Genomic DNA, 14,824 nt, shown 5'->3' on the forward strand with positions numbered 1-14,824 from the left:
AGAGTGATGGTTTATTTACAACCATGAAATGACAGAATGCCTTATAGGTCTCATGTGTAATAACAGTCCTGCTCACCACATACTGAGAGGGACCTCAGCGCAGATAACAGACTGGCCATGCAGTGCCACAGATTGCATTACAGTTACAGAGGCTCCACAGCAGGGGTGGGCAACACCCGTCCTCAGCGGCCACCAACAGGTCAGGTTTGCAGGATATCCCAGGTCAGCACAGGAGACTCACCCAATCATTGCTTCATGCTAGGTGGCTATCAGTGCCTGCTTCAGCACAGATTATTCAATCAGTCCCTACTTCATGCTAGGTTGCTCAATCAGTCCCTGCTTCAGCACAGATGGCTCAATCAGTCCCTGCTTCATGCTAGGTGGCTCAATCAGTCACTGCTTCAGCACAGATGGCTCAATCATCCCTGCTTCAGCACAGATGGTTCAATCAGTCCCTGCTTCATGCTAGATGGTTCAATCAGTCCCTACTTCCGCACAGATGGCTCAATCAGTGGCTGAGTCAAAGACTGAGCATTTGTGCTGAAGCAGGGATATCCTGCAAACCTGACCTGTTGATGGCTCTTGAGTACTGGAGCTGCCCACCCCTGATCTATAGTAACTATTCAGTCATAGACGCATTCCTTATCACTCTATCAAATATCAGATATTTAGAACATGCCCTCCTGCAGTCTACCTGCTCATCATCATCATCATCAGCAGCAGCAGCAGGCTGTGATTGGAACTCCTCCCATCTCTAAAAACCAACATGCAGCAATATCAAAGCAGGGCTGAGTATGATGTTCAACTAGCCGAAGCTCTCGCTATGTGGAGATCCAAAATAACATCCCAGTGGCCCTCCAACTGCTGCCATTTGCTGCAGGCCCACCTGGCAGTGAAAGGGTAACCCGTACACAGACACGTCTGTATGAAGGGGTGCTGTGCTATAAGGAGCTTCTGGCTGGTCAGTATAAGGGGCGCTGTGCTATAAGGAGCTTCTGGCCGGTCTGTATGAAGGGGCGCTGTGCTATAAGGAGCTTCTGGCCGGTCTGTATGAAGGGGCGCTGTGCTATAAGGAGATTCTGGCTGGTCTGTATGAAGGGGCGCTGTGCTATAAGGAGCTTCTGGACGGTCAGTATGAAGGGGCGCTGTGCTATAAGGAGCTTCTGGCCGGTCTGTATGAAGGGGTGCTGTGCTATAAGGAGCTTCTGGCCGGTCTGTATGAAGGGGCGCTGTGCTATAAGGAGCTTCTGGCCGGTCTGTATGAAGGGGCGCTGTGCTATAAGGAGATTCTGGCCGGTCTGTATGAAGGGGCGCTGTGCTATAAGGAGCTTCTGGCCGGTCAGTATAAGGGGCGCTGTGCTATAAGGAGCTTCTGGCCAGTCTGTATGAAGGGGCGCTGTGCTATAAGGAGATTCTGGCCGGTCTGTATGAAGGGGCGCTGTGCTATAAGGAGCTTCTGGCCGGTCTGTATGAAGGGGCCCTGTGCTATAAGGAGCTTCTGGGCGGTCAGTATAAGTGGCGCTGTGCTATAAGGAGCTTCTGGGCGGTCAGTATAAGGGGCGCTGTGCTATAAGGAGCTTCTGGGCGGTCAGTATAAGGGGCGCTGTGCTATAAGGAGCTTCTGGCCGGTCTGTATGAAGGGGCGCTGTGCTATAAGGAGCTTCTGGCCGGTCTGTATGAAGGGGCGCTGTGCTATAAGGAGCTTCTGGCCGGTCAGTATAAGGGGCGCTGTGCTATAAGGAGCTTCTGGCCGGTCTGTATGAAGGGGCGCTGTGCTATAAGGAGCTTCTGGCCGGTCTGTATGAAGGGGCGCTGTGCTATAAGGAGATTCTGGCTGGTCTGTATGAAGGGGCGCTGTGCTATAAGGAGCTTCTGGACGGTCAGTATGAAGGGGCGCTGTGCTATAAGGAGCTTCTGGCCGGTCTGTATGAAGGGGTGCTGTGCTATAAGGAGCTTCTGGCCGGTCTGTATGAAGGGGCGCTGTGCTATAAGGAGCTTCTGGCCGGTCTGTATGAAGGGGCGCTGTACTATAAGGAGATTCTGGCCGGTCTGTATGAAGGGGCGCTGTGCTATAAGGAGCTTCTGGCCGGTCAGTATAAGGGGCGCTGTGCTATAAGGAGCTTCTGGCCAGTCTGTATGAAGGGGCGCTGTGCCAAAGAAGCTTCTGGCCGGTCTGTATGAAGGGGCGCTGTGCTATAAGGAGCTTCTGGCCGGTCTGTATGAAGGGGCGCTGTGCTATAAGGAGCTTCTGGCCGGTCTGTATGAAGGGGCCCTGTGCTATAAGGAGCTTCTGGGCGGTCAGTATAAGTGGCGCTGTGCTATAAGGAGCTTCTGGGCGGTCAGTATAAGGGGCGCTGTGCTATAAGGAGCTTCTGGGCGGTCAGTATAAGGGGCGCTGTGCTATAAGGAGCTTCTGGCCGGTCTGTATGAAGGGGCGCTGTGCTATAAGGAGCTTCTGGCCGGTCTGTATGAAGGGGCGCTGTGCTATAAGGAGCTTCTGGCCGGTCTGTATGAAGGGGCGCTGTGCTATAAGGAGCTTCTGGCCGGTCAGTATAAGGGGCGCTGTGCTATAAGGAGCTTCTGGCCGGTCAGTATGAAGGGGCGCTGTGCTATAAGGAGCTTCTGGCCGGTCTGTATGAAGGGGCGCTGTACTATAAGGAGCTTCTGGCCGGTCAGTATAAGGGGCGCTGTGCTATAAGGAGATTCTGGCCGGTCAGTATAAGGGGCGCTGTGCTATAAGGAGCTTCTGGCCGGTCAGTATAAGGGGCGCTGTGCTATAAGGAGCTTCTGGCCGGTCTGTATGAAGGGGCGCTGTGCTATAAGGACCTTCTGGCTGGTCTGTATGAAGGGGCGCTGTGCTATAAGGAGCTTCTGGCCGGTCTGTATAAAGGGGCGCTGTACTATAAGGAGCTTCTGGCCGGTCAGTATAAGGGGCGCTGTACTATAAGGAGCTTCTGGCCGGTCTGTATGAAGGAGCGCTGTGCTATAAGGAGCTTCTGGCCGGTCAGTATAAGGGGCGCTGTACTATAAGGAGCTTCTGGCCGGTCTGTATGAAGGGGCGCTGTGCTATAAGGAGCTTCTGGCCGGTCTGTATGAAGGGGCGCTGTGCTATAAGGAGATTCTGGCCGGTCTGTATGAAGGGGCGCTGTGCTATAAGGAGATTCTGGCCGATCTGTATGAAGGGGCGCTGTGCTATAAGGAGCTTCTGGCCGGTCTGTATGAAGGGGCGCTGTGCTATAAGAAGATTCTGTCCGGTCTCTTTGAATGGGCGCTGTGCTATAAGGAGATTCTGGCCGGTCTGTATGAAGGGGCGCTGTGCTATAAGGAGCTTCTGGCCGGTCAGTATAAGGGGCGCTGTGCTATAAGGAGCTTCTGGCCGGTCTGTATGAAGGGGCGCTGTGCTATAAGGAGATTCTGGCCGGTCTGTATGAAGGGGCGCTGTACTATAAAGAGCATCTGGCCGGTCTGTATGAAGGGGCGCTGTGCTATAAGGAGCTTCTGGCCGGTCTGTATGAAGGGGCGCTGTGCTATAAGGAGATTCTGGCCGGTCTGTATGAAGGGGCGCTGTACTATAAAGAGCTTCTGGCCGGTCTGTATGAAGGGGCGCTGTACTATAAGGAGCTTCTGGCCGGTCTGTATGAAGGGGCGCTGTGCTATAAGGAGATTCTGGCCGGTCTGTATGAAGGGGCGCTGTGCTATAAGGAGATTCTGGCCGGTCTGTATGAAGGGGCGCTGTACTATAAAGAGCTTCTGGCCGGTCTGTATGAAGGGGCGCTGTGCTATAAGGAGATTCTGGCCGGTCTGTATGAAGGGGCGCTGTACTATAAGAAGATTCTGTCCGGTCTCTTTGAATGGGCGCTGTGCTATAAGGAGATTCTGGCCGGTCTGTATGAAGGGGCGCTGTACTATAAGGAGATTCTGGCCGGTCTGTATGAAGGGGCGCTGTGCTATAAGGAGATTCTGGCCGGTCTGTATGAAGGGGCGCTGTGCTATAAGGAGATTCTGGCCGGTCTGTATGAAGGGGCGCTGTGCTATAAGGAGATTCTGGCCGGTCTGTATGAAGGGGCGCTGTACTATAAGGAGATTCTGGCCGGTCTGTATGAAGGGGCGCTGTGCTATAAGGAGATTCTGGCTGGTCTGTATAAGGGGCGCTGTGTTATAAGGAGATTCTGGCCTGTCTGTATGAAGGGGCGCTGTGCTATAAGGAGATTCTGGCCGGTCTGTATGAAGGGGCGCTGTGCTATAAGGAGCTTCTGGCCGGTCTGTATGAAGGGGCGCTGTGCTATAAGGAGCTTCTGGCCGGTCTGTATGAAGGGGCGCTGTACTATAAGGAGATTCTGGCCGGTCTGTATGAAGGGGCGCTGTACTATAAGGAGCTTCTGGCCGGTCAGTATAAGGGGCGCTGTGCTATAAGGAGCTTCTGGCCGGTCTGTATGAAGGGGCGCTGTACTATAAGGAGATTCTGGCCGGTCTGTATAAAGGGGCGCTGTACTATAAGGAGATTCTGGCCGGTCTGTATGAAGGGGCGCTGTACTATAAGGAGCTTCTGGCCGGTCTGTATGAAGGGCGCTGTGCTATAAGGAGCTTCTGGCCGGTCTGTATGAAGGGGCGCTGTGCTATAAGGAGCTTCTGGCCAGTTTGTATGAAGGGGTGCTGTGCTATAAGGACCTTCTGGCCGGTCTGTAGAAGGGGCGCTGTGCTATAAGGAGCTTCTGGCCGGTCTGTATGAAGGGGCGCTGTGCTATAAGGACCTTCTGGCTGGTCTGTATGAAGGGGCGCTGTGCTATAAGGAGCTTCTGGCCGGTCTGTATGAAGGGGCGCTGTGCTATAAGGAGCTTCTGGCCGGTCTGTATGAAGGGGCGCTGTACTATAAGGAGCTTCTGGCCGGTCAGTATAAGGGGCGCTGTGGTATAAGGAGCTTCTGGCCGGTCTGTATGAAGGGGCGCTGTGCTATAAGGAGCTTCTGGCCGGTCTGTATGAAGGGGCGCTGTGCTATAAGGAGATTCTGGCCGGTCTGTATGAAGAAGCGCTGTGCTATAAGGAGCTTCTGGCCGGTCTGTATGAAGGGGCGCTGTGCTATAAGGAGCTTCTGGCCGGTCTGTATAAGGGGCGCTGTGCTATGAGCTTCTGGCCGGTCAGTATAAGGGGCGCTGTGCTATAAGGAGCTTCTGGCCGGTCAGTATAAGGGGCGCTGTGCTATAAGGAGCTTCTGGCCGGTCAGTATAAGGGGCGCTGTACTATAAGGAGCTTCTGGCCGGTCTGTATGAAGGGGCGCTGTGCTATAAGGAGCTTCTGGCCGGTCTGTATGAAGGGGCGCTGTGCTATAAGGAGCTTCTGGCCGGTCAGTATAAGGGGCGCTGTACTATAAGGAGCTTCTGGCTGGTCTGTATGAAGGGGCGCTGTGCTATAAGGAGCTTCTGGCCGGTCTGTATGAAGGGGCGCTGTGCTATAAGGAGCTTCTGGCCGGTCTGTATGAAGGGGCGCTGTGCTATAAGGACCTTCTGGCTGGTCTGTATGAAGGGGCGCTGTGCTATAAGGAGCTTCTGGCCGGTCTGTATGAAGGGGCGCTGTGCTATAAGGAGCTTCTGGCCGGTCAGTATAAGGGGCGCTGTACTATAAGGAGCTTCTGGCTGGTCTGTATGAAGGGGCGCTGTGCTATAAGGAGCTTCTGGCCGGTCTGTATGTAGGGGCGCTGTGCTATAAGGAGCTTCTGGCCGGTCTGTATGAAGGGGCGCTGTGCTATAAGGACCTTCTGGCTGGTCTGTATGAAGGGGCGCTGTGCTATAAGGAGCTTCTGGCCGGTCTGTATGAAGGGGCGCTGTGCTATAAGGAGCTTCTGGCCGGTCAGTATAAAAGGCGCTGTACTATAAGGAGCTTCTGGCTGGTCTGTATGAAGGGGCGCTGTGCTATAAGGAGCTTCTGGCCGGTCTGTATGAAGGGGCGCTGTGCTATAAGGAGCTTCTGGCCGGTCTGTATGAAGGGGCGCTGTGCTATAAGGACCTTCTGGCTGGTCTGTATGAAGGGGCGCTGTGCTATAAGGAGCTTCTGGCCGGTCTGTATGAAGGGGCGCTGTGCTATAAGGAGCTTCTGGCCGGTCTGTATGAAGGGGCGCTGTACTATAAGGAGCTTCTGGCCGGTCTGTATGAAGGGGCGCTGTGCTATAAGGAGCTTCTGGCCGGTCAGTATAAGGGGCGCTGTACTATAAGGAGCTTCTGGTCGGTCTGTATGAAGGGGCGCTGTGCTATAAGGATCTCACTCTGCTGATCTCACAGACACACAAAACCTTACTCCATGGAGGACGCGGTCTGATTTCTGCTTCCGAAGCAGCTTCTGAAATTCTACACACAGTGGGGAAGCGCTGAAGGTGGCCCGCGTCTGTCCTTTCCCCTCCCGGGTGAAGGTCTGAGCCGGCAGAGCACAGGATATCTCCCCGGCTGCCATCTTCCTTTGCGTCTCCCTCCTTCCCGATTATAACAAACACTGGAATAAAAGACATGCATTAGTAAACATGGCAATACATGATTACAGCATGTGATATACACACGGCGAGATATTCACACGGAGTGAGGACAAGGCAGTGTGGTATAAGGGCTAAAGATCCATCTCTCATCACCAACGACTGACATTGAACGCAGAACGCAAACATTGCGAGCACAAATATTTTCATTGCAGCCTTTTTTTTAAAGTACCTTAAAAATGTTAAACGTGTATACAAACAGTATACGTTTCCTGGGAATCAGGGGTCTTATCTTGGATTAATGGACTCATTTCTGACCTATGAAGTGGTGTGAGAGGGGAGATGCACAAAATGTAGTCCCTGCTGGATGAAGTGATGTGGGGCCCAGAACATTTCATTTCCCTTCATTTCCTGCGTGTTCTCGGCCTTTATGAATAAGTTAGGACCTCGGCAGAACTTCTCAAGAAAGAATGCCTTGCAATATGTGCTAATATAATTATACTCATGCATATTGCTAACTGATTGTCCATCACGTTGTCAGATAAAGAGCAGCCTCACACATTGCAAAGGAAAAGCCTCTCAGACAGTGGGAGGGGGTCAGTCGCACACACTCAGGGGGAGGGGGTCAGTCGCACACGCTCGGGGAGGGGGTCAGTCGCACACGCTCAGGGGGAGGGGGTCAGTCGCACACGCTCAGGGGGAGGGGGTCAGTCGCACACGCTCAGGGGGAGGGGGTCAGTCGCACACGCTCAGGGGGAGGGGGTCAGTCGCACACGCTCAGGGGGAGGGGGTCAGTCGCACACGCTCACTGGGAGGGGGTCAGCCGCACACGCTCACTGGGTGGGGGTCAGTCGCACACGCTCACTGGGAGGGGGTCAGTCGCACACGCTCACTGGGAGGGGGTCAGTCGCACACGCTCACTGGGAGGGGGTCAGTCGCACACGCTCACTGGGAGGGGGTCAGTCGCACACGCTCACTGGGAGGGGGTCAGTCGCACACGCTCACTGGGAGGGGGTCAGTCGCACACGCTCAGTGGGTGGGGCTAAGTCCACACGCTCAGTGGGTGGGGGCCAGTCGCACACGCTCAGTGGGTGGGGCTAAGTCCACACGCTCAGTGGGTGGGGGCCAGTCGCACACGCTCAGTGGGTGGGGGCCAGTCGCACACGCTCAGTGGGTGGGGGCCAGTCGCACACGCTCAGTGGGTGGGGGCCAGTCGCACACGCTCAGTGGGTGGGGGCCAGTCGCACACGCTCAGTGGGTGGGGGCCAGTCGCACACGCTCAGTGGGTGGGGGCCAGTCGCACACGCTCAGTGGGTGGGGGCCAGTCGCACACGCTCAGGGGGTGGGGGAAAGTCGCACACGCTCAGTGGGTGGGGGCCAGTCGCACACGCTCAGTGGGTGGGGGAAAGTCGCACACGCTCAGTGGGTGGGGGCCAGTCGCACACGCTCAGTGGGTGGGGGCCAGTCGCACACGCTCAGTGGGTGGGGGCCAGTCGCACACGCTCAGTGGGTGGGGGCCAGTCGCACACGCTCAGTGGGTGGGGGCAAGTCGCACACGCTCACTGGGTGGGGGCAAGTCGCACACGCTCACTGGGAGGGGAGCAGTCACACACTATGACACCGCGTCCCCATCTCACCTGACTTTCATCCGCCATCCCTGTTCCGAGCTGCGTCCAGCTAGTCGTCATGGAAACAACCAGGAAACTTCCGCGTTGCCTGCAGAAGGAGCTGCTGGGAAATGTAGTCCTCGGGTGATGCCCCCGGGCCCACTCTCTGCTCGGCAACGCGTTAACAGCCCCCGGCAAGTGAGAGGGTTAATTCTCAGCACACGTGCTGTATATCCCCCGCAGAGTAACCTCCCCCCCGGCGCCGTGAGCACTGGACGAGCGGGCAGGGAGTACCAGCTCGACTACAAATCCCAGCATGCCTGACGTGAACCACGGGCTGAGGGAATTTTTTTTAAATAAAAACTTTATTCAAGAATAGACAATTGTTATTAGCTTACAGTCTAGTAAGCAGCTTACAGTAGCCAAACACATACTGTATAACAATAATATTGATGTGAAATATATTTATTTAGCTTGTGCTATTTGTTCCTATTTCTTAGGGGGGGTTTCAATTCAATAACGTTTTTTTATTTTTACTTTATTGAATAGAAAAATATATATGCCAACTAGGAGCAAAGCACGAAAAACTTGTAAGCTAATGTATCTGTTTGTTAAAGTTGTTGCAATGTTAGGCCTGGGACATGGTACAGCAGGCCGCGCTGAGCCGCGCTGAGCAGATGCACTTACCCCCTGCATCTGTGATCAGCGCGGCTTTAGCAGCCTCTTCTGCATGCGTGCGGAGGCTCCGAAATTTTCAGGAGACAGGCAGGTTTGAATTTCGGCGCTGAGGGGAGCGGAGGAGCGGTCATGTGACCGCAACCATCCAATGGGAACGAGGGACTAGCCCCACTTCCGTCACGCCCTCCTTTCACGCCTTCGCCCCGCCCCCAAAGCACGCTCACTGCCTCGCCTGCCAGGACGCAAAAAAGCCCCAGCTTGAGCAGGCGAGGCTGAGCAGGAGCGCGGCTCAGTTATTGTTTTCACTCCCCATTGTACTACGCCGTGGAATACTGTGAGACTCCTCTCTCACATTCTCCTCTCACATTCAAAATGTATCTAAAACTGTCGCTTTTTCCTCCACAATATTACAAAGATACGCCTGTTCCTCTGTTGCTCGACTGCTAAAACTCTGACTCAGGCCCTCATTCTCTCCCATTTCGATTACTGTAACCTCCTGCTAAGAAAAACCTTGAGGGAGTTACTCTTTGACAAAGGGCTTAGCCCGAAACCCGTCAGAGTGGGTAGTTGTCCTATCTTTTATTCAATGGTGTGCCGGTTCCTGATTAGCATATCCCAGCGCAGTGCTCCACTTTCCTCCCTCAAGGTTTTTCTTTGCTGTTGATCTTCTATCAAGTTGGATGCACGCTTTGATGGAGTTCCTGTATGTCAATGTTGATGGTTACCTAAGAGAACCTCCATTTCTACTAACAGTGAGTGTACTGTGGAAATTTCCTGCTACTTATTGACAGTGTTGCCTATATGCTCTGTGGTCTTATCTGAGTGTGGTTGGTTAAAAGGGGGCGCTTTACCTTGTGGGGTCTGTGCCTCCGCAGTATCCTATAAATCCACTTTATGATTTAAGCCAGTTAGGTTGGCGGCCACTTGTTTATGAGTCATAGGTTGTTAATTACACTTTAAGTCAATACTCCATTTCAATATATTGGAGCAGCTATATAAGGATTTATATTCCCAGGATTAAGACTTATACTGCTCAGTCTATATGGGATTTATCGGATGTTATGTTCTATGACTGTGAATTGTTCCTGTTGCACCGAGGCTGGACTGCATGTCCTCTTTCTGCTCTACTAGTAACCTCCTGCTATCCGGCCTTCCTGCCTCTCACCTGTCTCCCCTGCAATCTATCCTTAACGCTGCTGCCAGAATCACTCTCTTTCCTAAATCTGTCTCAGCGTCTTCCCTGCTCAAATCACTCTCCTGGCTTCCTATTAAATCCCACATCTCACACTCAATTCTCCTCCTCACTTTTAAAGCTTTACACTCTTCTGACCCTCCTTACATCCCAGCCCTAATTTCTCGCTATGCACCATCCCGACTCTTGCGTTTCGCTCAAGGATGTTTTCTTTCTACCCCCTTTGTATCTAAAGCCCTCTCCCACCTTAAACCGTTCTCACTGACTGCCCCAAACCTCTGGAATGCCCTTCCCCTCAATACCCGACTAGCACCCTCTCTAGCCACCTTAAGACACACTTGCTTAAAGAAGCATATGAGTAGCATTGTGGATAATACTACAAAGCTTGGCCCCCTGCAGACGCACTTAGCAGAACGCCCTCCTACTGTCTCTGTACGTTCTTCCTACCTACCAATTAGATTGAAAGCTCTACGGAGCAGGGTCTCCTCTTCAGAAATGTTACCTTTATGTCTGAAGCACTTATTCCCATAATCTGTTATTTGTATATTTGTTATGTATATGATCGTCACATGTATTACTGCTGTGAAGCGCTATGTACATTAATGGCGCTATATAAATAAAGACATACATACAAGATTGTGCGCTGTGAAATACTCTGATTAAACTGAAGCGCAGACACAGCCACCAATAAGTCTGCATGTCACGCTGTGTCATGTTTGAGTAATCACCTTTTTCCAAAATGGTGCAAGTCACGTCAATGCCCAAATAAATGGGATTTAGGCTTGGCATAAATTGTTACTGCAACACGAAAACCTAAAAAATAGCAAACTGTCTCTAACCTCGCGCTGAGTGACTTTTACATGTAGTATTTGAGTACACAAGTTACTGGCAGCTGATTGGTAAAAATAATGTATATAGAACTGGACACCTCCGTAATAACGAGAAATTGATCCGAAGATCCAAAGTACCCCAATAATTGCACTCGATACTGAATCTTGATGTATATGGACCTAAATAGTCCCTCAGAAATTATCTGGATAGCGATCAAATTGATCACAAGGACCAGCTTAAAAAGACAAAAACAATAACTAAACTTTATTTAATCGATTTGTACACAAACAAATGAAGTATATACATAGGAAAGTTAATTTACAAATCCTCAAAGTGTCGTGGTGATCACAAAGCTGAGCTGAAACCACTAATATATACATTTAAATGCACAATGCTAGATATAATGGTCTCTTAGTATGAGATACCATAATGTACATAAATAGGGTAAGCTGAGCACTGGTTAGGCTTTAATATCCTCTATATAAAATATCATGGATAAAGAAATTGCTTTGATTACAACAAGTCTAGATGATCTCTTATCCAAAATATATAGAGCCCCTGAACAGAGGTGTGTATGCCTGTTAAATAAATCTCACTGTGTGTCACATAAGGTGAGTGATAAATGATCAGACCTGTCTGGAAGCAGTAAACCTCCGCCCCGTTGTGATCGTTAATCGGGGCACTGACGTCACTTCAGTTGGTCACAAGTCCACACCGGACAATTAGGTGAACAGTGACGGAAATAGGGTCCAGCAGGCAGCGTTGGAGGGTCCAAAGCACGGTGATGATTACAGGAGAGTGTCCAGTACAAACACACAATCCTACGCATTTCGGAGTGAACTACTTCGTCAGGGTCCCTGACGCTGCCTGTGGGACCCTATTTCTGTCGCTGTTCACCTAATTGACCGGTGTGGACTCGTGACCAACTGAAGTGACGTCAGTGCCCCGATTAACGATCACAACGGGGCGGAGGTTTACTGCTTCCAGACGGGTCCCAGCTGGAGTGGATCTATCGGTGTAGGAGAGTTTGCTCCATTGCTTTCTTCATTTGTAACCCTGTGGGTACTATGTAACTGACATTACTACAAATCGTGACTGGATATACAGTACTTGCAGAAACTGGGGTTAAGGTTTCCTGCCTGGACCAGGAGTGTATGCTGAAGGATCCTCACGAAGCAAGTCATCTCTTAACTCTGTGCCCAGGACATACTTGAAAACGAGAGGTAACTCTCAATGTATTACTTCCAGGTAAAATATTTTATAAATAAATAAATCTACTTCCTGAGTGGTAACATGTACCCTAAACATGCCCTGCTTTTTTGACTAAGTTTTCTTGTACGTGCAATCATTTACACTTTAATATTGTCACAATATAATTACTTTTTTACACTATGAGAGTTGTGCGCTTTGTTTTTTCTCTTTTACATGTCTCTTGTGTGATGTTGAGCCATCCATTCTAACAGGCTGCAGACTCTGTGGGATAAAGGTTTTTGTATTTTTATTTTTATAATTTATATTTCACCCATTATCACTTATTTGGAATACAAGTTTGTGTTTCCATAAACCTTTAAGTGCACTTTAATTGTATCACTTCTTTATTGGTTTGATATTAGCACAATACTATATTAGTTTTTATTGTCTTTAAATTGTTGCATTTGGTGCGCAGTAAATTGTTTTTTCCATACACACACAGTGTCATTGTTATCAGTGGTAGTGTCTTTACTCACTGACAACTCACTGAGCCGCTCCTGTAATAAAGTGCAAACAATGCGGATAAGTGCAACAGGTAAATGACAATATAAGTTAAAGGGAGGCACTGCACCCAAAAAGCTTACAATCGAAGGGGATTTGGACACTGCAATGATTAATTCAGACTTCGAATATGCTTTTGGGTCTGAATTAATGACGTGTCCAGCCATATTCAGTCTCACTGGCAATGCAGCTCCGCACATAATAACTGCACAGATCGAAGGGGTTACACAGCATGTTCCCTGCAGATTTCCAGCAGGTTATTACAGTCTTCTCACAATCCCGGAAGCTGTGTGCGTTCCAAACCTCGCTCTGCTGTTGGAGAGAACCCTGCCTGTGTGACGTGGGCGGGGCCGAGCTCTCTCTGTCTCCCTGTTGCCCTGGCTGTGTGGACGCGCGCGGGGGCGTGTGCTCGGGAGCGCGCGCTGGCTGTCAGGACTGGAGCTGTTCTGAGCTGCAGGTGCTGAGCAGAGAAAGGAAGGGGGAGGGAGTGGAAAGAGAAACAGGGGGAGAGAAGAGGGGGGAGGGGGATAGAAGGAGCGAGAGAAGGGGAGTGGGAGAGGAGAGCGAGAAGGGGAGTGGGAGAGGAGAGCGAGAAGGGGAGTAGGAGAGGAGAGAGAAGGGGAGTGGGAGAGGAGAGAGAAGGGGAGGGGAAGGAGGGGGTAGAGTGGGGGAGAGAGAGGGGAGTGAGAGGGGAGTGGGAGAGAAGGGGAGAGAGAGAGAGAAGAGGAGGGGAGAGAAAGAAGGGAAAGGGGAAGGTGGGGGAGAGAGAAGGGGAGGGGGAGAGAGAGAGGGAGGGGAGTGAAAGAAGGGGAGGGGGAGAGAGGGAGGGGATATGGAGGCTGCCTGCACCAGGACCTGCTGCTAATCGTACAGTTCACAGGAGAAAGGACCTAGGATGGATGCCGCCTGACCCCCCCGCCCCCATCTCACCCATCCAGGTAATGTCTGATCCTCCCTAACCCGGGCTTCCTCTGCTGGAGCAGGAGCTATTATTTATTGCAGGGGTCCTGAATTTGGGGGTGAACCCCCATCCACATCAGCAGCTGCACACAGATGTGTAAGGTGAAGGCGCTATGCCATCCCTCTATGCCCTCACTGTATCCCTCTGTGTGTTTCTCTTCACACGGAGACAGGGTGTCCATTCCTTTTTGGGGTGTCATGGTGCTGGGACCCCCCCCCCCAGTGCCAGGGGTACACGACATGTCACTACTCTATTCGGCACCGCTGTGGTCGCCCAGAGTTTAGAAGGGGGCTGCATATTGTTATTTACCATATGATAAGTAACAAGAGACCCCGTCCCTCTCCCTCTCTCTTTTTGGGTTTGGTTTGGGAGACTCAGGGCTGGGAGACACATAGCGAAGGAGAAGTCCAACCTGGGAACACCAATCTAACTGACCCCAGAAAGTGTCCCATCCGTCATACCTCGGATTATTACTGTGTTATCCCTTTATCGCCTGTTCTTTACATACGTGTATATAGATCATTTATCATACAACGGAGAGAGGGATGGGAGTGCTGCATTAACAGGATACATTTGTTGTATTCGTGAAACAAAACAGAGACTTTGTGCTATGCATCCCTCCTTGTTCCTGGAATGGGGGATTTCTGTGCTGGACTCACAGTATTTGGGAAGGGAGTGGGAATGGGGGTTTCTGTGCTGGACTCACAGTATTTGGGAAGGGAGTGGGAATGGGGGTTTCTGTGCTGCACTCAGTATTTGGGAAGGGAGTGGGAATGGGGGTTTCTGTGCTGCACTCAGTATTTGGGAAGGGAGTGGGAATGGGGGTTTCTGTGCTGGACTCACAGTATTTGGGAAGGGAGTGGGAATGGGGGTTTCTGTGCTGGACTCACAGTATTTGGGAAGGGAGTGGGAATGGGGGGTTTCTGTGCTGGACTCAGTATTTGGGAAGGGAGTGGGAATGGGGGTTTCTGTGCTGGACTCACAGTATTTGGGAAGGGAGTGGGAATGGGGGTTTCTGTGCTGCACTCAGTATTTGGGAAGGGAGTGGGAATGGGGGTTTCTGTGCTGGACTCACAGTATTTGGGAAGGGAGTGGGAATGGGGGTTTCTGTGCTGGACTCACAGTATTTGGGAAGGGAGTGGGAATGGGGGATTTCTGTGCTGGACTCACAGTATTTGGGAAGGGAGTGGGAAAGGGGGGTTTCTGTGCTGGACTCAGTATTTGGGAAGGGAGTGGGAATGGGGGTTTCTGTGCTGGACTCACAGAATTTGGGAAGGGAGTGGGAATGGGGGTTTCTGTGCTGGACTCACAGAATTTGGGAAGGGAGTGGGAATGGGGGTTTCTGT

General features: G+C 51.5%; 2 protein-coding genes across 3 annotated transcripts in view; one reads left to right on the forward strand and one right to left on the reverse strand.

The window, feature by feature from the left end:
- Positions 1-8,196, reverse strand: part of LOC142470187 (uncharacterized) — a 110,203-nt gene extending 102,007 nt beyond the window's left edge. Inside the window, exons 1-3 of the mRNA XM_075577164.1 lie at positions 8,095-8,196; positions 6,289-6,480; positions 695-754 (exon numbers count right to left, since the gene is read on the reverse strand). Coding sequence (XP_075433279.1) covers positions 695-754; positions 6,289-6,441 — 213 coding nt within the window. The 5' untranslated portion in view covers positions 6,442-6,480; positions 8,095-8,196. The remainder of the gene's footprint in view (positions 1-694; positions 755-6,288; positions 6,481-8,094) is intronic.
- A 5,103-nt stretch (positions 8,197-13,299) lies between these two features.
- The window catches only part of SMPD3 (sphingomyelin phosphodiesterase 3), a 107,244-nt gene continuing 105,719 nt past the window's right edge, over positions 13,300-14,824 (forward strand). The window contains exon 1 of one of the 2 annotated variants that reach the window (XM_075576921.1): positions 13,300-13,455. The gene's annotated coding sequence lies outside the window, so the exon portion shown is untranslated. The remainder of the gene's footprint in view (positions 13,456-14,824) is intronic. The other variant, XM_075576922.1, reaches the window with a different exon arrangement.

This window comes from Ascaphus truei, chromosome 19 (genome assembly GCF_040206685.1).
Source record: "Ascaphus truei isolate aAscTru1 chromosome 19, aAscTru1.hap1, whole genome shotgun sequence".
Taxonomy (NCBI): Eukaryota; Metazoa; Chordata; class Amphibia; order Anura; family Ascaphidae; genus Ascaphus; species Ascaphus truei.